The following is a 22,267-nucleotide window of genomic DNA, read 5'->3' on the forward strand; positions in this document are numbered from 1 at the left end:
AGATGTGGCCAGGGCAATACATCGCAATGTCCGTACTGTGAGACGCCTAAGACAGCGCTACAGGGAGACAGGACGGACAGCTGATCGTCCTCGCAGTGGCAGACCACGTGTAACAACACCTGCACAGGATCGGTACATCCGAACATCACACCTGCGGGACAGGTACAGGATGGCAACAACAACTGCCCGAGTTACACCAGGAACGCACAATCTCTCCATCAGTGCTCAGACTGTCCGCAATTGGCTGAGAGTGGCTGGACTGAGGGCTTGTCGGCCTGTTGTAAGGCAGGTCCTCACCAGACATCACCGGCAATTACGTCGCCTATGGGCACCAAACCCACCGTCGCTGGACCAGACAGGACTGGCAAAAAGTGCTCTTCACTGACGAGTCGCGGTTTTGTCTCACCAGGGGTGATGGTCGGATTCGCGGTTATCGTCGAGGCCTGTACTCTGGCGCGGGATTGATTTGGAGGTGGAGGGTCCGTCATGGACTGGGGCGGTGTGTCACAGCATCATCGGACTGAGCTTGTTGTCATTGCAGGCAATCTCAACGCTGTGCGTTACAGGGAAGACATCTGCCTCCCTCATGTGGAACCCTTCCTGCAGGCTCATCCTGACATGATCCTCCAGCATGACAATGCCACCAGCCATACGGCTCATTCTGTGCGTGATTTCCTGCAAGTCAGGAATCTCAGTGTTCTGCATCTCAATCCCATTGAGCACGTCTGGGACCTGTTGGATTGGAGGGTGAGGGTGAGGGCCATTCCCCCCAGAAATGTCCATGAACTTGCAGGTGCCTTGGTGGAAGAGTGGGGTAACATCTCACAGCAAGAACTGGCGAATCTGATGCAGTCCATGAGGAGGAGATGCACTGCAGTACTTAATGCAGCTGGTGGCCACACCAGATACTGACTGTTACTTTTGATTTTGACCCCCCCCCTTTGTTGAGGGACACATTATTCCATTTCTGTTACTCACATGTCTGTGGAACTTGTTCAGTTTATGTCTCAGTTGTTAAATCTTGTTATGTTCATACACATTTTTACACATGTTAAGTTTGCTGAAAATAAACAGTTGACAGTGGGAGGACGTTTCTTTTTTTGCTGAGTTTATATGGCCAATTTACCATGGCTGTCCTTAAGCACGACACAACGCGGAGTGCCTGGAGACAGACGTTAGCCATGGTATATTGGCTGTATACCACAATCCCCCTTGGTGCCTTGTTGCTATTATAAACTGGTTACCACTGTAAATAGAACAGTAAAAAGTAATGTTTTGTCATACCCGCAGGATATGGTCTGATATACCAAGGCTTACAGCCAATTAGCATTCAGGGCTCGAACCAGGTTTATAAATGTAAATAAATCTTCTTTGCGCATAACTATAGATAAATCAAACTATAGAGTTTGAGTGATGAAAGTTGGACAGAGGATCTCAAAATCTCTGAGCAAGAAACACTTGCATGAACATAAAAAAATTAATGTTAGGCTACTTTCTGGCAATTGTGCTGTTATTATGTGCCAGATGTTAAGACTAAAAACCGTTATAAATGGCCCATTTGCGAGATTGACTTGTCATTTCAATAGGCATAGGCTACAAACTAAAATCTGGTTTTATGATTGTAATAAAATGTTTCCATAGTCTGCTTAGCTAAAGGCTGGTCGTCTATGGCCCCTGAAAGGCCTACATCTCATTTCAGATTGTCTACAGTAGCCTAGACAAGATGTAGGCAAGATGTAAACTGAACGATTTAGCAGCTTGCTTAGTTCAAATTAACAGACTAATTTATTCAACATGAATAGTGAGGTGATTTTGCAATAAGAAGTGTTTTTGTTTCCAATAGCCTGCTGGAATAGGCTACTGAGGATGGGATCATAATTTAAATCACTGAATTAAATATTAATAATATGTATATGAACAACAGGAGGTTGTGGCACCTTAATAGGGCAGAACGGGCTCATGGTAATGACTGGAGCGGTATGAGTGGAATGGTATCAAATATATCAAACACATGGTTTCCAGGTGTTTGATGCCATAACATTTGCTCCATTCCGGGCATTATTGTGAGCTGTTCTCCCCTCAACAGCCTCCTGTGATATGAACTGAATATGCTTGTCAACAACAGCCAGTGTTTATTTTATTAGAATTTGTTATACCTGTAATCTGACAACTGTTACCGTCAATCTAATGTAGTACAAGATGGCGCCGATAGAGAGGGCCACCTCACTTCTAGTCCTTAGGAAACTGCAGTATTTGTATTTTTTTCATGTATTACTTCTTACATTGTTGGCCCTGAAAATATAAAGTGTTATTACATACAGCCAGGAAGAACTATTGAATATCAGAGCGACGTCAACTTACCAGCATTACAATCAGGAATACGACTTTCCCGAAGCGGATTTTGTCCGAACCCCCCAGGGAATTTGAACTGATCCCAGAGGCCGACCCAAAACAAAGTCGCCGCAGAAGAGGAAGACGGAGTGGCCTTCTGGTCAGACTTCGGAGGCGCGCACACCCCCCACCGCTTCCGAGTATATTACCCGCTAATGTCCAGTCTCTAGATAACAAGGTAGACGAAATTAGGGAAAGGGTTGCTTTCCAGAGAGACATCAGGGATTGTAACATATTCTGTTTCATGGAAACATTGCTCTCTCGGAATATGTTGTCGGAGTCGGTACAGCCACCGTGATTCTTTGTGTGTCGCGCCGACAGAAATAAACATCTCTCCGGGAAGAAGAAGGGCGGGGTTGTATGTTTCATGATTAACGATTCATGGTGTACTTGTAACAACATACAGGAAATCAAGTCCTTTTGTTCACCTGACCTAGAATTCCTCACAATCAAATGCCGACCATATTATCTCCCAAGAGAATTCTCGTTGGTTATTGTCACAGCCGTGTATATCCCCCCTCAAGCCGATACCACGACGGCCCACAAGGAACAAATCTGTCCACGACTCCATTTTGCTCCTCCCGTCCTATAGGCAGAAACTCAAACAGGATGTACCCATGATAAGGACTATTCGACGCTGGTCTGACCAATCAGAATCCATGCTTCAAGATTGTTTTGATCACGCGGACTGGGACATGTTCCGGGTAGCCTCAGAGAATAATATTGATTTATACACGGATTTGGTGAGTGAGTTTATAAGGAAGTGCATAGGAGATGTTATACCCACTCTGACTATTAAAACCTACAATACAAAAGTCTCCAGACCTCCAAGGGACGCGTGACAACGACATGATTTTAGAGGTACAGCAACATAAGACTAGTAAACCCACAATCCAATTCTATCACGCTGTACAGCAAGCAGTTTAGAAGTTACACCGACAGGCCCCGGTGGCAATATATTAATAAAACCGAAAGTTAACTTGAATTAATTGGAAGAGTTGCCGTGTTGGATAGCCGTAGCCAGCCAGCTAACATAAATGGAAATTCCTCTCTGAGTCAGGTTGTTGAGTAGGCTAAATTAGCTGAATGAGTAAGTGAAAGGTAAACTAAGAAAAAAAAAAGTTAACTAAATGTAGCTTTCTCGCTCTCTTTCTCTCTCTCTCCTGTTCGTAGATTTTTGAAGAAATGAATTTGTTCAAAACTGTTAAACTATTGTCTTTCTTTCGCTTCGAGTCAACTACTCACCACACTTTATGCACTGCAGTGCTAGCTGTAGCTTATGCTTTCAGAACTAGATTCATTCGCTGATCATTTTATTGGATGTACAACACGTCCGTTCATACTGCAAGACCTCTGATAGGTTGGAGGATGTCCTCCGCAAGTCGTCATAACCAATGTTCCTTCTAATTTCTTTTGCACTGAGAAAATTTCAGGTCTGCTGAGGGCAAACTTGAACGTTGTGAAATTTCGGTGCAACTTCCAGCTTGCGTTTCGTGTGAACACTGAGGCTGTAACCGCTTTAAGTTACAGTTTTAGCAGTGGCCAAGTATGCTACGGTGGCTATTTTAAATTATAATGTAGGCCTACCAGAGTGGCCTACCATCAAAAACTATGGAAAAAATGCATCCCATAACATTTTCACATGGAAATAGATGTTCTACCATTCAGCCTACAGTAGCAGCCAATGTAGGGGTTCAATGTGGGCCTACATTCCATGAGACTTTTGAAAAAAAAACATGCAGCGCTTGACATTAGCCTGTCTATCCTTCAGACAAGGAGGTGACTGAAAATGTTGTGTTATTTGATGCAAGAAAACACTTTACAAAATTATTGCATTATTATTCCCGTACCATTATTACAGAGAATGAGACAAATGATGCTACCCTCTGCCAATTGGCTACTTAGCTTATTCAAGCCTGTCTCAAAATACAACACTTTTGTTAAGACAAAAAAAAACTATTTTTCCATTACCTGCTTTTCAAAGATGTCTAGAAATGTACACGTTTTGTGCTCTTGTAGGAAGCAATCACCCCCCTATTACTGACTACTAATTATCTATAACTGGGCTAATAACTAACTAAGTAAAAAAGGACATGAACAAAATGTCCACGTGGCTACACGCAGATTTTGCTTTTATCTTAAAACAAGCGCATCAACTCACAAATGCTCATGCTGTAAACACAGTCCAGTTCAAAGTCAATGGCACAGATCCATATATAGTCTATTTGCATACAGGCCTACTGCAGCTCTGATTGGTTATGCCGCACTGGTCTGGATGCGTTCTGCCTACCACAAAATCTCTTGCATAGTTCATTTTGTTTCAGTATGTTGCATTGAAAGTGGCTAATATTGCGTTGAATCGATCACAATTGCAGGGAAACGTTGATAGTGTTAACTAATAGGGAAAACTCAATTAAGTTGAGTGAAGTTCAACCTCGTGCTTCTCTCTGTTGGCTGATATTTCATCTGCGCTACTGTGTAAGTCTGTGGAAGGGGGTGAGAACCATGAGCCTCTTAGGTTTTGTATTGAAGTCAATGTACCCAGAGACGGATGGAAGCTAGCGGTCCTCCGACTACACCATTGTGTTACCCGAGAGGATGCTGTTGAGACTACTGTAGACCTTCATTGCAAAACAGTGTGTTTTAATCAGTTATTTGGTGACATGTGAATATGTTTAGTTCAGTTTTATCTAAAAAGTATTACTTTAATGTTTCAATATATTGAAAAAATTCAATTCACTAAGTAGGATGGTGCTCCCCTTCATCCTCTGAGGAGCCTCCACTGAAACCAACAGACGCCTGGAATTACTATACAAAAATAAGCCGATGGACAGACAGCGTGTTTTCTGTATGTATCATATCTCTAACACATAAAACTCATTACTGGCATCTATAGTTTGCTTTGAGAGATACACTGAGATAGTGTGATGGTGAATATATAAACACCACATTAGCAGGCAAGATACAGTAGCTAAATTGCATCACATATTGAATGACATCTCTGCTGAACTCAGTTATTTTATCCTGTTTTCTATCTCTTTCTCTCTCTCTGTCTCTCCATGCATCTATCTCTGTGTCTCTCTCTTTCTCTGTCACTCCCTCTCTACCTTCACCACAGTAGTCTTTAATGCAAAGACTAAGAGAGCACAAGGCAACTGCGTCAAACTAAACGACTAAACTCTTTTAATGCCAGCCAGTTTAGAGTTTGGAGCCGACAGAGAAAAGAGAGGAGATGAGCAGAGAAGAGCAGAGAGGGGCCGAGGTGAAAGTCTGCTCTTATAGATCTGTGTCAGTCATAGGATGTGAACTTTAACAAGCCTTTGAAAATAACTCTAGAGGACTAATTCAGAGCTGCTGTACGGTTGACAGGAGAGAGAGAGAGTGATAGAGAGAGAGAGAGAGAGAGAAGAGAGGGGGAGAGAGAGGGGTGTGCGATCTATGTTCTTTGGTTGGTTTGATGGAGGAACACTTTTCTTGTGTTTCCTGACAGATCAACATGTCAGTCAGGAAGACGTCTTGTCAAATCACTACAGTCTCGCGCTCTCTTTCCCTCTCTTTCTTTCCATCTCTCTCTCTCTCACTTTCCCTCTCTCAATTGTCCTACTGTAAGTATGCACAGATTCACAAGCCCAACCGCACACACATGTACACACACACTTACATTCAGCACGCTCCACTCCATAGACTCAAGAACGTACAGCTGTCATTTACTCTAACATGAGAAGATATAGAATACACTCAATTAATTTTATTTGCATAATATCTTTGCATACCTTGACGGTGTGCACCCACTGTTGATAAGATCTGGAATTACCTACAAAACAGAAAAGGCACACACAATGAGAGACGTGAAAGTGACTGATCAGACACAGTGATGACATGAATTCAATGATGATATACATTTTGTGGGACTGTATCAAACGTATAGGACTCTCTTGGGAAAGAGGTCGTCTGACCTCAATCGGACTACTTGGTTAAATAAAGGTTCAATATGAAATTAAAAAGTAAGCCAAAATTATGTTTGAGTAAAATTATTATTTGTAAGATGAATCTTATAGGATGTTAGTGCCACTTACTTCCACAGAAGCCTCCCTCACTGATCTCCTCTTCGAACAGGTCAGTGAAGCCTCGGCCTGCATTCAGCTTGGCCAGCCGGCCGTCAATAAACTGCAACCATAAATTACAACACAGAATTACAGATGGTAGGGAGGGAGGCAGGCAGGGGAAGAGGGAGAGGGAGGGAGAGGAGGGAAAGAGGGAGAAAAGGAGGGACAGAGGGAGGCAGGGAAAAAAAGACACCCAACTGGGCAAGTGTGTTTAATCCTACCTGTTCCAAAAATGTCTCTAGATTAAATGAGTTTAGGGGTCGGGTGGGTAATGTGGAGCAGGTTTTGGGGATTAGGGCAGCAGACGGCCATGCTGCCTGGTTAGGGTTAGGCCTGGCTGGGAGACTGCATGGTGAGGCTAGGACTGCATCCCCAATGGCACCCTATTCCCTACATAGTGCTCTACTTTTGGGCCCAGTCAAAAGTAGGGAATAGGGTGCCATTGGGGATGCAGCCCTGGTGTCTGATGCACTAGGAACTTTAATTTCCTCCCTTTGTCACATGGAGCTTATAAAACGCTTCCCATAAATATGTTCATTATAAGCCCAGACGTTACGTGCGCGTGCACGCACACGCGCACGCGCACACACACACACACAGAGTACACACAAAGTCAAAAGTTGGCACACATACTCATTCAAGGGTTTTTCTTTATTTTACTATTTTCTACATTGTAGAATAATAGTGAATACATCAAAACTATGAAATAACACATATGGAATCATGTAGTAACCAAAAAAGTGTTAAACAAATCAAATTATATTTTATATTAGAGATTCTTCAAAGTAGCCACCTTTTGCCTTGATGACAGCTTTGCACACTCCTGGCATTCTCTCAACCAGCTTCACCTGGAATGCTTTTCCAACAGTCTTGAAGGAGTTCCCACATATATGACTCACCACCTGGATTAAGTCTTATGTAGCAACATATGAATTTCTGTTTTTATAAAAAAATAAACATTTTTTTTTTTACATTGGATACAAGTAGCGACTCAGAGCTACAAAATGGTATATCATACACTGCATTTGTGGAAACAATGGGAAAATTATTCTGATTTGAAAGTTGATCAACTTGTAAACTCACTTCTGAGAAAACCATCTTTCAATGTTTTGGTACTACTATTGGAGAGCCCTTTGTCTACACCCATTCAGCATTGTTCACACCCTCTTAAGCCTTAGCCACACCCATCTCTTTAAGGGACCCTCTGGCCAATAAGTAGGGTTGTTCCGAAAGCTCTGACCTCACAACCAATGACCAAACAAAAAATGAAAGAATCTAAATAAACGTTATTCATTTATTTAATAAAGTCATAAAACATCAAAAGGCCTGTTATCTATCATCACAGGGCCGTGATAATAACAGACTGGTACCAGCTCAGCTCAAGGGGGGCGTGGACATCTGACCAACATGTGACTGTGGGTTGTTTCTGTAAACGAGAAAGTGTTCTATTATCTAAAACATCATTATGATCCAAAAGACAAAACTGATCCTAAATCAGTACTCCTACTCTGAGATGCTTGAAACATATGGCCTCTGGTCAAATAAGGGTTAAGTAGATACATTTTATTTTAGAGCTATGTCCACCCAGCTAGCTGTATTTCAAAGACTGTATCTAGAAGCCGTCGGTAGCGGTCCGTCTATATCTTGGCATGGGTTCGGGCAGATCGCTCAGCGGAGCGCTAGGCTAACTAGCACCAGGCTTTCCTCTCCTGTAGGCCTGACTGAGGGGAACCTCATCATCATCGTTTTGCTAATGCGGGATGACACTGCAGGTTTCAACCATCAAAAGACATTTGTTTAAAAGGAGCAACTTGGACAGAAGACAGTATTCATGGCCATGAATATCAATCCTGTTAACTGTGTTAAAATGATTGATATTTTCAATATATATATATATATATATATATATATATATATATATATATTTTTTTTTTTTTTAACTAGTTAAAAATATTTAAAGAATCTTTAGAAAAACAGACAGACCAAAAAAGGTTTTGTCTGATGAATCAAACGGCTGAATTGTACAGCAACCGCCTCCCTCAATGCAATTGTTGGGTTGGGATTTTATAAATAAATAAACTACAAAACATTCATTATTATCTATATGATTATCATAGAGTGTCAGTCATTCTATAGCTGTGAGCTGAATAATGTTGGGAGTCATCTGGCGTCCACCTGTACTGCTGCATGTACACAGTAAAACGAGGCGAACAAGCCATCTGTGGGCCAGACATTGGAATCCTCACTGCAGTGTTCTAGATTACTGTGGGGGGGGTTCCAGATCTCTGGAAGATGTTCTAGAACATGGGGGTTAACTGCCTGTAGGACCCTACAGAGTAACTCTGACATCTGTGACATCCACACTCAACATCCCATAAACATCACATTCATACACAGTTTATATGTTGAGAAGAGGAAACCTAAAGCTCTCTAGCTTTTCCACTTTGATTCTCCGCAAAATGGAGTCCTACTTTGACTTGTGATTGGTATTATGTGGAGAGACAGTGTTGTTGTGGCTGATCCAGTAAATGGTCAGGGCTCCTGCCCCGCCTGTGTTAAAAGGGGTACTATGTACATTATGAGGCTGCTCTCTCTGTCTATAGGAAGGGGAAGCTTCACTGAGCCAGTCTCCACTGAACCACTGCATCTACCAAGCAGTGTCCTGAACCCATCCACTATAGAAGGAGTGTGTGTGTGTGTGTGTGTGTGTTTTCAGTCAATGTGTGTGTAGGGGCCAAAAGGGTTGATAAAAGGGTTGATAAAAAAGCAGGTTATCATTGACAGCCTTTCCCTCGCATTCGCTTGGCAGCTCTCCTCCTTTTGTTCTGTACTGAATAGACCGGGATGGAGATGGGTCTGGGGATGGGTTGGGAAGGGCTGGTTTGTCAGCAGGTGTGTGTGTGTGTGTGTGTGTGTGTGTGTGTGTGTGTGTGTCTCAGTGAGCGGATGTGGGTCATGGCCAGATCAGAGTCGACGGACCACTGGCCTCTCTCACTTTAACAGGGAGCAGAAGAGATAAACGCTCTCCTTCGCCACGCTAGAGAGGAGGAGAGAGATAACCACCGCATCCTAACACTCCCTCTCCCTACGCTACCACACAGACAGGAGCAAAGAGGGGGAAGTCAGGGGGAGATAGACAGAGAGACAGAGAGAGAGACAGAGAGACAGAGAGAGAGACAGAGAGAGAGAGAGAGAGAGAGAGAGAGAGAGAGAGCGCGCAAAAAAAGAGCTGATTAAGAAGCTCTCTGCTCCCTCTTAGGGATAAATAAACAACTTATCAAGGCTGGAGAGGAACAGTCTTACTGTGGTGGGGTGTAAAGGAATGCTTTTAAGACTGTGCGGGCTTTGAAAGTTACTCTATTAATAGTTTACGTTTCCTAATTAAGGGAAGGAAGTTATCCTAGGTGCATTTTTGTCTGTGGGTGTTGGTTTGATTGGTTTAAAGGAGAGAGAATTGAAAGAGCTTTCAGTTTAATCAAAGGCTTAAATACAGTGGTTTGTCCTTTAAAAGTTGCAGAGTACTGCGGCGCAGCTTGCATGTTGCCGCAGAATTCAATGGCATGTTATTTAAGTGTGAACCACTGGTACCGTTAATGCTAGTTAGTGCTAGTTTGACCACCAGAGGGCATCTTTGAGAAGCATTTGATAGCCTTCAATAGTGGCTGTCCTAGAGAATTTAAAACCTTTTTTTGTAAGAACATAGTATATGGGACTGATTTTAAGAAATGTTGCTTAATTAATTTGATTAATATCACAGTGTTTCTATTCCAAGAAAAACGAAAAACCCTCTGTTAGGATGGAACGGAAAATATGGCGCTGTACAACGTGATGGTCGGGAGTAGGCTACAGCACGCGGGAGACTGGAGTTCAATTCCCCGATGGGGAGGAAGGAGTAGGCTGTCCTTGTAAATAAGAATTTGTTCTTTACTGACTTGCCTTGTTAAAAAAAGGTTACACTAAGGGCATAACATTTCTACACCCTAATTGTAATCTAACCAATACCTAAATGGAGATTCAGTGAAATTAAAAATCTCATTGATTTATCAAGACCAGTCCCCATACTTGTCTCAGAGCAGCACAAAACGGTGGTAAAATAGTTGTAGGCTATTGCTTCTAACTTCAATATTCTTTTTAAATAAATAAGACCGACACCACTTTTAACAGCACATTACTCAACACTAGTGAGACTCATGTTGCCTAAGGTAAGCCTACAGTATATCGACAAATATTACGTGACATATAGAGGATTGGAGGATATTTCTGTAATTCAGTGATATTTATTCCCATAGTAATTCGTTATGGATCCATAACTTAATAAACATCGACATTTTGAAAGAGTATTTTTATCATTATTTTATTAACGAAAGCAGAAACATGCCATTATTAGTTACATTGTTTTAGTTTGAACGTGCAGACAGGCACTAAGAACAGCGGGAACGTTTCCCTAGTCAGCGCCATTATTAGTGCAATACCCCTTAAAGTGTTGCTCTGTGCTACCCAGTGTGGCGGGGTGGGGGTCCATCCCCCCCTCCCCCTTCCTCCCTTCCCCATGGGCTAGGTCAGTCTTCTGTGCGCGGCCCATCCCGTGCCCCCTGCCCTAAACCTCACACTTTCAGTGGATACAGTTGGAGAACTGCAAGGCAATCCCATTGTGCACCACTCGGGAGCCATGACCAATATATATTGTCCTGCTAATAACAGGGTTAATAATTTATCTGTGAGAATGTCCAAGGGGCTTTTATACAATTCTAAATGAATAATAATAATAATTGCTTTGTTTAAAAAATAACAATATTTTGGAGATGATTTAGTTTTCAAATAACGTAAAATGAGCGAGAAAAAGGCCACCCTTGAACATGGGGTGAGACATTGTTACTAATTTGTAAATAAAGCTAGTTTGTTATTTTGAATTATTTATTTATGTTTTTAGAGGGATAGAAACCAAAACCCTACAGTCATCTCATGGGTCTCCCAGTTGAGGCTAGCATGGGTATTGAACCAGAATCTGTAGCAACACAGCTTCCACTGCTATGCAGTGTCTTAGACCATTGCGCCACTTAGGCACTGTACAACGTGACTGGTCGGGAGTGGGCTACAGTACTACAGTAAGAGTAAAATAATCCTAACAAAATAAAATAATAAAAACCTTAGTGTAACAACAGTTTTAGTAATTAATACTGAAGACGTGCACAATTATCACTTTCTATTTAGGTTTATGTCGCCCATTTATTGTCAGTTAGAGACACAGTAGGACCCAAAAGCATAATCAGTGCTCTAACTCCCCCTTGCGCTGGTCTGGAGCAATGAAGTGGTGACGCAGGGTACCGTACTAAACCACAACCCGCAGCATAATCGCAAAACGTTTATTGAGCAACCACTGTAGCTCCTATTGTTTTTCAGTTATTAGGTAGGAATTTTCTCATGGTTCTGGAATGGTGGGCCTCACACATGCATGAACGCACCCAGGCACACACATCGCGGTGTTACCTGTTTGAAGAGCTGCAGGTTGACCGCCATCTCCAAGAAGTTTCTCATGGTGCTGGAGCGGTGAGCCACAAAGCTCTCCTCGCAGAACGTGACTGGTTCCCCCTGACCAGAAACAAGAAGAGGAGGAGACAGGAAGATCAGAACCACATATTTAGAACCAGATAACGTATACAGATATTTACACTTTGTATTGTGTGGTGGAATACTTTTAAAATGCAGGGATGCAAAGTACTTAAGTAAAATGAAGCATGCGTTTAATAAATGATATCTGAGTGTTGGAGTGTGCCCCTGGCAATCAGTGAATTAAAAAAAACAAGAAAACGGTGCTGTCTGGTTTGCTTAATATAAGGAATTTTAAATGATTTACACTTTTACTTTTGATACTTAAGTATAATTTAGCAATTACATTGACTTCTGATACTTAAGCATATTTAAAACCAAATACTTTTAGACTCACTCAAGTAGAATTTTACTGGGTGATTTTCACTTTTACTTTAGTCATTTTCTATTAAGGTATCTTTTCTTTTACTCAAGTATGACAATTGGGTACTTTTTCCACCACTGTTAAAATGTCACATTACTGATCTGATAAAGGACCAGAGAAATTAAGAAGTTGACGATACATTTCTACTGTACACTACTTATATATTTTCTGCCACCCAAAACTTTTAACTTTAGTAACTAGGTAATCCAGTCTTTCCTGTTACACTCTCTTGCATCATAATTAGCTGAGAGCTACAGACATTAGATGACAACATGGCTACCCAGCCAATCAAAAGGAGCCTGCAGTGGTTCTACATGCATGTTTCCGTATAATTAACCTCATTTGCAAATGTATATTTTTCTACAGTTACTTTTTAAGTATTGTGGAGAACCAGGTTAGTGTTTGAGGCTATGAACACACTAGGACATGTTCACTACAGTGTAGGTCTGGCCTAATTTTAGTGCTGGGTGGTTAATGCTATATATTACATCAAGATTAGTTTATAGTTCTGCAATTAGCAACTTTACTTCAGACATGGAATAGTTATTCTGAAAGAATAGGAACAGAAGAATGTATTTCTTTGCAGATGGCCTAATAAAGAACAAATCTATTCTAACAAGGCAACAGTAAAAATGACGTCCCCCACAAATGAGTTATTGTGTGTGTGACCACAGATTATCCATTTGTGTATCCATTATATTGACCAGATACTTAAGTGGCCGCTCTAACAATGAAAATAAATGTCTTAAAAAATGTAAGGCAGTTAGCCTGGTTACCAGTTTAGGGCTTGACAGTCATGTCAATTCGACAGTGGCACACCGGCCAGTACCATGCGAAAACTACTGGCCGAATGACAATATTACTGGCCCCACCCAAGATCACAGTAAAGCAAGTTATGCATGCATAATTTCAGTTGTGATTTCATGTTTCATTTGCAGTCTGGGCAAGTAACTTATATTATAGCCAACCGTAAAATCGGAAATTTACACTGATTGTTTAGAAAACCAAAATAAAGCTACCCACCTCTCTCAATGATGACATACTGTATAGCCTATATTAAACCGTTTAAAATGTAATATTCCCCTCCAGAAATGAGCCAATAACAAATTGATGAAAAGCAATATCTTTAGGGGCTGTACATGGTACATATTATCAGGCAGGTGTGCTATTTTAGCAATAAGCATCATCACCTGTCTCATGCAGCATCTGTGGCTACATGGCTGAAGCATGGGGTTGCTCCTCCGCATTGTTCACCCCAATGGGCTAATCATTAGCTAGATTACGGAGGGCATAGTGCCTGGCCACTGTGCTAAGGTTAATGAGGCCACATTGTTCACAAAAACTGCCTCCAAAAAAGTACATGGATTCATACAGCCAAATAATAATTCATAACAGATCAATAAGTTATTTCCATACATATATTTCATATCAATATTAATACAACATTTTCCTCATAATAGTAGAAACAAGTGTCATTAAATCACCCACGGATTGGCTCACAATAATGGACTATTCCTCCCTGACAGAGTCCCCGTGCATTGTTTCACACGATACGATTGGAAACGTCACTTTCATTAAAACTACGCTGCGGCAATGAGGCGCTTTAAGAGCGGGGCAGAGAAGTGGAAAAAATAAAAGATTTAATTTTAACAGAAACATTTCCTAAGTGAACACATTCATTTAGTATGAAGACAGGTGCTGCTGATAATACTGCCATTGTCGTCGAGGCAGAGGACGTGTATGTGTAGCCCAGTGGCGGTCAGTGCCGTTTAAGATTACGGAGGACATTTTCTCTATGAGCATGGCCTTGTTTCTATTACAACATATTGGATGCCTGTCTCTCATTCATATTCCATTCACCCAGCTCAACGTAACATAGATAGGTTTAAGCTACTACATGATACTAAAAATTGCCCTTTACCCATCATGAGGTTGCTACAATCTAGCCTACAAATTAAAGTTTATAACGTAGGTACACAGCTCGAGAGACAAATTGGAGTAATCAAGGTGACAGACAGTGACACATTCAATACCGCCTTGCAGGCAAGAGTGTGCATCTAGCTGATCTAGGGTGTCATCATTAGTCCAAACAGTTGCAAAACGTTACGTTTTGATACTAAAACGAGAGTTTGTGGAGCAGGCACAGTGCACGCTATAATAAGTGGTCGGTGGCGCTGATAGACAGGCTTAATCCATGAGACACATTTCACAGAAGTCCAGAAAGTAACAAAAATTCTAGTACCGAACCATTTTTTCAGGTTCCAGTATTGAAAAGTACTCAAGTTTCGGTATACCGTGCAACACTAACACACAGACAGACTGGCTCGTCTGTGAAAGCATATAGGCTCCACATACACATGCTTCAGTCAAACGGGGTGCTCAGAATGTGTGTGAGTGCCTGTGTGTGTGTATTTGTGTGTGTGTGTGTATGTCCGTATGCGAGCATGGATGCCAATTTGTGCGCGTGTGTGTGTGTGTGTGTGTGTGGAATCATAGACTTTTATCTAGATCCTATGGGGACTAGGGAGATGGTATGTTGTGTGGACGTCACAGCACACACACAAGCTCTTTCCTCGCTCTGCTTTAAATGTTTGTGTCTGAAGGGAGTCAGGCAGTGTGTTCATGCCACTGTCTGTATACACAGACCGACAACACAGAGGCATCAATTATGGATCCCCTCTCTGGGACTATACACAGCCCAATTACCCTTAAAGCCTATGAACAAAAGCCCTGATATTTGACAAACAGTACATGGCTTGTTTCGCTCTCAACTGGAGTAACTTAGAATTGAGAGGCAGAGCGAGAGAGAAATGTTCTGGGATTTAGACTAGAGAGGGAAAGGAAGATAGTGAGAAGTGGCTAAAAGATATCTTCAAAGAAAATCTCCTGACTCCTCCTGTAAAGGCACTGATATGTCAGTGTTTCAGACCACCTTCAGTCAACTCAAAACACACCTTCAACCTTCACTCACTGTTCAAAAACACATTCTCCTTTCACAAACTGAAAACAAACTTCTGAGGGTAGGGGTATAATGATTAGGTCGAAGCGAGTTATTACAGGTGTGTACCTGAGGGTTGCAGTTAGGAGAAGCTTCTTACAGGTTTGTATTGAAGGGTAAGGGTTAGGGTTAGGTTATTACAGGTTTGTATCTAAGGCAGCGTTTCCAATGGGTGCACATTTAGGTTTTTGCCCCAACACGTGCACCCGGGGGGGGGGGCAGGACAGAGTTTGGGAAACCCTGCTCTAAGGGCTAGGGTTAGGCTCTTACAGGTTTGTATCGGAGGGCATCTCGGTAGGATCCAAACAGAGCAGCCTGAGCCCGAAGGAAAGCCCTTGCTACTCCACTTCCTGTTGATGTCGACTGCTTCTTCAGCTTACTCTTCAGAGAGTGGACCTGAGAGAGAGAAACACAGAGGGAGAGAGACAGAGAGAGCAAGCGAGAGAGAGAGAGAGAGAGAGAGGAAGGGGATGGAGAGAGGGTAGAGGGAGGGGATGGAGGGAGGGAGGGTGGAGAGAGACAGATCGAGAGAGAAGAGAGAACGAGGGTGGAGAGAGATAGAGAAAGAGAGAGGGAGGGGCGTGAGACAGGATGGAGAGGGCGAGAGAGGGAATTAATGAGAGAAAGAGAGTGGAAAGAGAGGGGAAAGTTAAATTAACACCTGTGAAATTGGTAGCTGGAACGGGAGAGGCATTCTGGGTGTGAAGTGTCACATTTACAGGTCAGCCCCGAAAAAAAAGCGTATCTGTTGTGCTGCAGAGAGCACCTGCTGCTCTGTTAATTGAGCAGAGGATGGGGGAGATGGAGAGAAAGGGGAAGGGAGTAAAGAAGGACTGTGAAAGAAAATCCACAGTTGTCTCATTCTCTCTCCCACTCAACTTCTTTTCTTTTCCTCTTAATGCCACTCCCTGTACTATCCTGTAAATCTCCCTCCCTCCCTCCCTCCCACAGGAGAGCAGCAGCGTGCAGATGCTTATTTTAGGGGGACCCATGATGTCCATCGGAACGTCTAAAGGAAGGTGTCAAGAGCCTCTTCACCTGCTCTGAAGTCTGTCTGTCTGTCTGAAAGAGGATTGTATCACAAAATATACACGGTCCCTTGGTTGTATACAATATACACAGTGTATACAACATTAGGAACACCTGCTCTATCCATGACAGACTGAACAGGTGAATCCAGGTGAAAGCTATGATCCCTTACTGATGTCACTTGTTTAATCCACTTCAGTGTAGATGAATGGGAGGAGACAGGATAAAGAACGTTTTTTAAGCCTTGAGACATGGATTGTGTATGTGTGCCATTTAGAGGGTGAATGGACAAGACAAAATATTTAAGTGCCTTTGAACAGGTTATGGTAGTAGGTGCCAGGCGCACCGGTTTGAGTGTCAAGAACTGAAACTCTGCTGGGTTTTTCACCCTCAACAGTTTCCTGTGTAGCCAACTTGACAACTCTGGGAAGCATTGGAGTCAACATGGGCCAGCATCCCTGTGGAACGCTTTCGGCACCTAGAGTCCATGCACCGACAAATTGAGACTGTTCTGAGCGCAAAAGGGGGTGCAACTCAATATTAGGAAGATGTTCCTAATGTTTTGTACACTCAGTGTACAATGACCACGTTGTTGTTAAACTTTTTGTGAAACGTTTAAAAGTCTAAGAACTGTACCTATTGATTACCCTGTGAATACATTGGCCTACATCATTTAATGTAAAGCAAGAAAATGTTTCAACAATTCTGTTTTAACACCCTCAAGAGACCAGACCAAAACAATCAAGGAGCACCTACAGTAACAGTACTGTTTGTAATATTAGGAGAAACACTGACTGCTGTTTGAGTTCGCAGTTAGCAACTAGAGGGAGTAGAAGCAGTGTGTTAACAAAGTCTCACTAAACCCCTGGGGTTTAGTCTGACGCTCTCTCTCCACCGTGTCCCTGTTCTCGCGCTGCCTGCTACCATCCACCACTAAAACTCCCTCCCCTCCAAGGCATCAAACAGCAGTTTATCACTGCTAAATTAACAACTGTCATCTCCACACACTCATTTTTGCTAAATACTTTTATGTTTATGTAAAGTTGTTTCTGAAATTAATATTTCATGTTTGTGTGCGTTTGCAGATTTTTTCTTTCTCTCCCACTGCAAAATCATTAAAGGTCTTTTTTTTGTTGTTGCTTGAGAATCAAAGACAACAGAATGTCAGTCAGTCTACTGCTGAGACCCTGAAGACTGCCAGACAGGCAGGGAGAAGTAAATTCTGCTACTCGCTGAGTTCTGAAGATCAGCGTTTAGAGGAGAACGATTACAAATACTTTTTAATGAAAGGGAGGGACACAAAGAGATGTTCTGTTTTCAGGGAATATAATTAGAATGAGATTGTTTTAGTGACAAGTTACAATTTTGAAAATGTGTCTTGATTTGTTTTGAGAAGGGAAATTCCGTTAGTTCAGTGATGAGTTTTACCATTTTTTTTTAGAAGGAATTGTGTTCAAAAATCAAATCATCTCAGAAGGCGACAATCACAACATTCACTAATAAAAACAAAACCCACACATCCCATAAAACAATCCAAAAAATGTACAGAAAAATATCTAAAATAATAAACTTGTGATTAATAATAAGTGTGTGTTTGACAGACGAGGCTAGTTGGTGCAGTAGCATCTCATCAGGCATGCTGCAGCAGTAATGGTCTCTGTCAGACTAATTAGCTTTTATAGTGTGAGCGTGGCTAACAAGACGTGAGCAGGCGTCACAGAGAGGCCCTGCTCTACAGGTGATAACCCTATTTGGCAATGACATTTTTTACTGTAAAGTCACACTGACGGCCAGCAGATCAAAGGGACTGACTCCCCCAATGGGTCCAATTAACTAGAGCATTGTAGAGAGAGAGAGCAAGTGAGAGAGAGAGAGAGCGAGAGAGAAAGAAAAAGAAAAAGGGAGAGAGAGAGAGAGAAGGCGAGCGGAAGATGGAGAGGGGGGGCTAAGGAAAGGAAGGCGCAAAGAAAAACAAAAGTGTTGAGTTATGATAGTCATAATCTATGCAGAGAGGCCTTTCCCGTATAGGTCTTTTCCCCAAAGCTGTGATCTTTTCAATTTACATCAAGGGAGGATGGCTGTGGATGAAAGGCGTGCGTCTGAGGAGCGGCAGGCCGGCAGCCACACAGGGTAGACACGGGGGCTCATTAAGCCACGGCCCAGCCTCCCCATAACAAGGACTGAAGTGGCTGGTGTAAAGAGCAGGGGGTCACAGGTCAGACCGGGAACAGATCTCCATTTAACTCAGCAGCTGGAGATGATAATTAGCAGGTGCAGTGGTGATATCGGTCTCTCTGTAAAGGATAAGACTAGCGACTGTCATTGGATCATCGTATCTCTGCTGTGGGCTGGGGTGGTTCACACATACACACAACACACGTGGGCGCACACACATACGTCATGTAACACCATTCTGAAGTTTTATCTGATTGAACTGTAGGTTCTCTCCCAGTGTGTGTACATGTATTGACAAATATACACCGACACAATTATGCACAAAAATATGCTTAAAAGGAGAAGAAAAAAAATTGCAGAGCACTCAAAATTGAATCACTTCAGAATATCCTAGAAATAACTTTAAAATAATATTACATGCGTACAAGGACAGCAAAAACAATTCTAACAAACATGAAGTGTCCAAAGCAGTAAATGTGCCATATCTTTCAGCTCTGGCGCATTACGTAGAGAAACAGAAAAGAGAAAAGTTTCATCATCATAACGAGACGCGGAGGATCTAGTACAGCCGTCAAGGATAACGAGGCTTGGCTGGTACTGTAGCATCCTCTAAACGCATGGGAACCAACATCAACTAACATTGTCTCACAGCACACAGTCACACCACGTTACCGTACAGGCTCTAACTGTCTGACGACTTTTACTCTGGCAAAAGGCACAGCACAGCTAATTGTTACTGAGCATTTCACCACTATTTGTCTACAACTAGACAGCAGTGGAACCGTATACGGTTTGTCTCCCTAGCTAAAACCCCAGCAGCATTTTGTAGAGAAAGGAAAAGCAAAGGTAAGTGTTTGCCTAAATATAACGGAGCATTTATCAGTGATTGGAGCAGTGGAAAAATGTGCTTAAACCCAGCAGCAATTTGACATAGAAAATAATCTATATCCTAATTATATAGAATGTGTTTAAAATGAAAAAAATTGATAAAAAAAATACTTCTAATAATGACAATGACAATTAAGGCTCTACCAGCGCATATAAAACTCCCAAATTTCAACCCTGACACTGCTGTTGTGGTAGAAAGTTTGGGTTTTCTCTTCGAACAAAAAAAAATCCTGTTTTGTTAAGATTCTGTCCAGGGAAAGAAGGCCGTGGGGATGCAATTAAAGAACTACAAAGAAGAAAAGAAAATAGTTATGAAAATCTCCCGCTTTCTTTTGATGTGCTGCTGCCTGAATGTTACACATACACTCATGCACAAAGACGTGTGTGCACATGCACACACACGCGCGCACACACACACGCGCGCACACACACGCACACGCACGCGCGCGCGCACACACACACACACACACACACACACACACACACACACACACACACAAAACAACTCACTCCACCCACATTTAAAAAATAATAAAAAATAATATCTGACACATAAAACTCAATATAAAACTATTCTTACCCTTAGAGTCCTTAATTCTTGTAACTACAATTTCTAGTATATGAACCAATTCATCATAACAATGTTATTCAAGACAAACAGACTCAATTGCTTGTATATTTATATCCAAAATCATTATTTCATTAACGGTCTTCTCTAGTTGCAAAGCAAAACTATGACTTCCAAGTCCATCAGGCTCAACCTCTAATATAAGACTAGAGGACAGAGAAGGCAGGTGAAGTAGGTTTTAATATCTTGCGTTGTCTTTCCTGCTGGTGAGATGTGTAGCTAGATGTCCCGCAGGAAAACAAACAAAGACACTGTTACCTACAGCCCATATGAGCAGGACTATAGATCAATCGTCATTTTATTACCCGCAGTGAAATAAGCACATCAAACAGATGATGATGTGTGTGTGTGTGTCTTCATTTGAACTAATAGGGATATCTAATGGCAGATGCTACTCCCTGAAGTGGGGCTACTTTGTCAGGCTGACCCTGTATAGCAGGCTCCGGGATGAGCTGGGAGTTTTGCATACATAATTAAACATATCTAAATGTCATCTTTACTTCAAACACTAACTGGTCTCTGGTGCTCCCTGGGTTGACTTCAAATACAGAATGGACCGGAGCATCAACACACACACAGAGAGAAAGAGACTCAGAGAGAGAGAGCGAGAGAGAGAGAGCGAGACACACAGAGAGCGAGAGAGAAAGAGAGAGAGAGACACACAGAGAGAGAGCGAGAGAGAGCAGAGTAAAAATTCCCCAAACTCCAAAACTCCGTTTGATGGACAAGATTGGGAATTGTAGTTTGAAGCAGAAACATAGTCTACATTGAGTTAAAATAAGTCAGGGCAATTTAACAAGAGACAGTTGTCAGTCACGCACGCACATGCACCCCCCCCCACACAAAAAAAACCATGATATGAATCGTCATCAGATCATAATCAAAACAGTTACCTGTCGTTAACCTTGTTTTAACTCATTATGCTTCATTAACAAGCAGTGAGCAATCCTAGCGAAAGCAGCACAGTTCAGTACTGATCTTAATGTACAAGCCAATCTCTGAGGTAGGTAGCTTATAGTTTGGGAAATCCTGGAGCTGCTTCACAGTGGAAATTAGTTGAGGTGAAACACACACACACCTAGCCCTACTCTGTATGCAGTGTACAGCTGTGGCTAACGCGTATTGTGGACGAAGCAGAAACGTGTAAGTAGAGAAATCTTTCTCCTAATTTAAATGTCAGCTTGGCGTTTTGAGCGATTATCGTTCACCGTCAACAGGACTCAGTGTGACTTTAAGTGAGACAGGAGTGTACCTTCCTCTGCGTGTGTGTGTGTAGCTGCGTTGGCTGCTGATGTTGTTTTCTGTGAACGTCTGAAGCTGAACTCCCAATTAAAGCTGTTGTGTTTGATTACATGTGCCAGGTTATCTCTGGACACACACACACACACACACACACACACACACACCTCTCCCATATTTGTTAACTTCCAACCACAGTCTTAAAATACAACAAGTAGGTGTGCACTGGGTACATTTCCCTCATTGATTGGAAACACAGATGATCAAATATAGGAAGGGTAGAAATGTAAGGAACAGTGTGTCAAAAAAGCCAGTGGCGACAGAGAACAGAGGGAATTACACATTGCGATCTGAAAGATGTTCTCGTACATCTTACTTTGAATGTGTAAAACACACAAAAGGAAGAATACATTCTTTTTTTTTTTTTATCCTCCAGTCATAAGTTTTGATATTAAGTCTACGGGATCAAATAAAAACGGGATTCAGTCGCACATTGTTTGTTTTTAGAATTAATGTCTGCCTAATTTGCTATTCTTGGATACTTTTAATGACTAGCGTGGTAAATAACCACACTACACCCCAACCCAATTATAACTGTATCACTGTGTGGGAGAAGTCTGCAAAACAATTCAAAAAACACAAAGAATAAAAGCACCTTGATCTTTAGAACAACAGCAGTGGTTCATATTGCACATTCCTTGTTCTATACACTTGTCAACACGTTGATTTTAATAAAACACACATAGACCTCAGAGACCTATATTAGTAGCATCTGAAGAAAAGCGGCTGAAACTTTAAAAGAGTTTAAGAACCTATAAACCTTTTCAGACCCATGCCACAAA

The 22,267-nt window shown here is 42.0% G+C and overlaps 1 protein-coding gene across 3 annotated transcripts in view; it reads right to left on the reverse strand.

Annotated features, from left to right (window-relative positions):
- The window catches only part of dennd1b (DENN/MADD domain containing 1B), a 200,919-nt gene that overhangs the window by 28,725 nt on the left and 149,927 nt on the right, over positions 1-22,267 (reverse strand). For all 3 annotated transcript variants that reach the window (XM_029750398.1, XM_029750399.1, XM_029750400.1), the window contains 4 exons: positions 15,737-15,862; positions 11,985-12,086; positions 6,468-6,558; positions 6,165-6,205 (listed from right to left, as the gene is read on the reverse strand). In XM_029750398.1, coding sequence (XP_029606258.1) covers positions 6,165-6,205; positions 6,468-6,558; positions 11,985-12,086; positions 15,737-15,862 — 360 coding nt within the window. The remainder of the gene's footprint in view (positions 1-6,164; positions 6,206-6,467; positions 6,559-11,984; positions 12,087-15,736; positions 15,863-22,267) is intronic.

The sequence above is a fragment of the Salmo trutta genome, chromosome 4, assembly GCF_901001165.1.
Source record: "Salmo trutta chromosome 4, fSalTru1.1, whole genome shotgun sequence".
Taxonomy (NCBI): Eukaryota; Metazoa; Chordata; class Actinopteri; order Salmoniformes; family Salmonidae; genus Salmo; species Salmo trutta.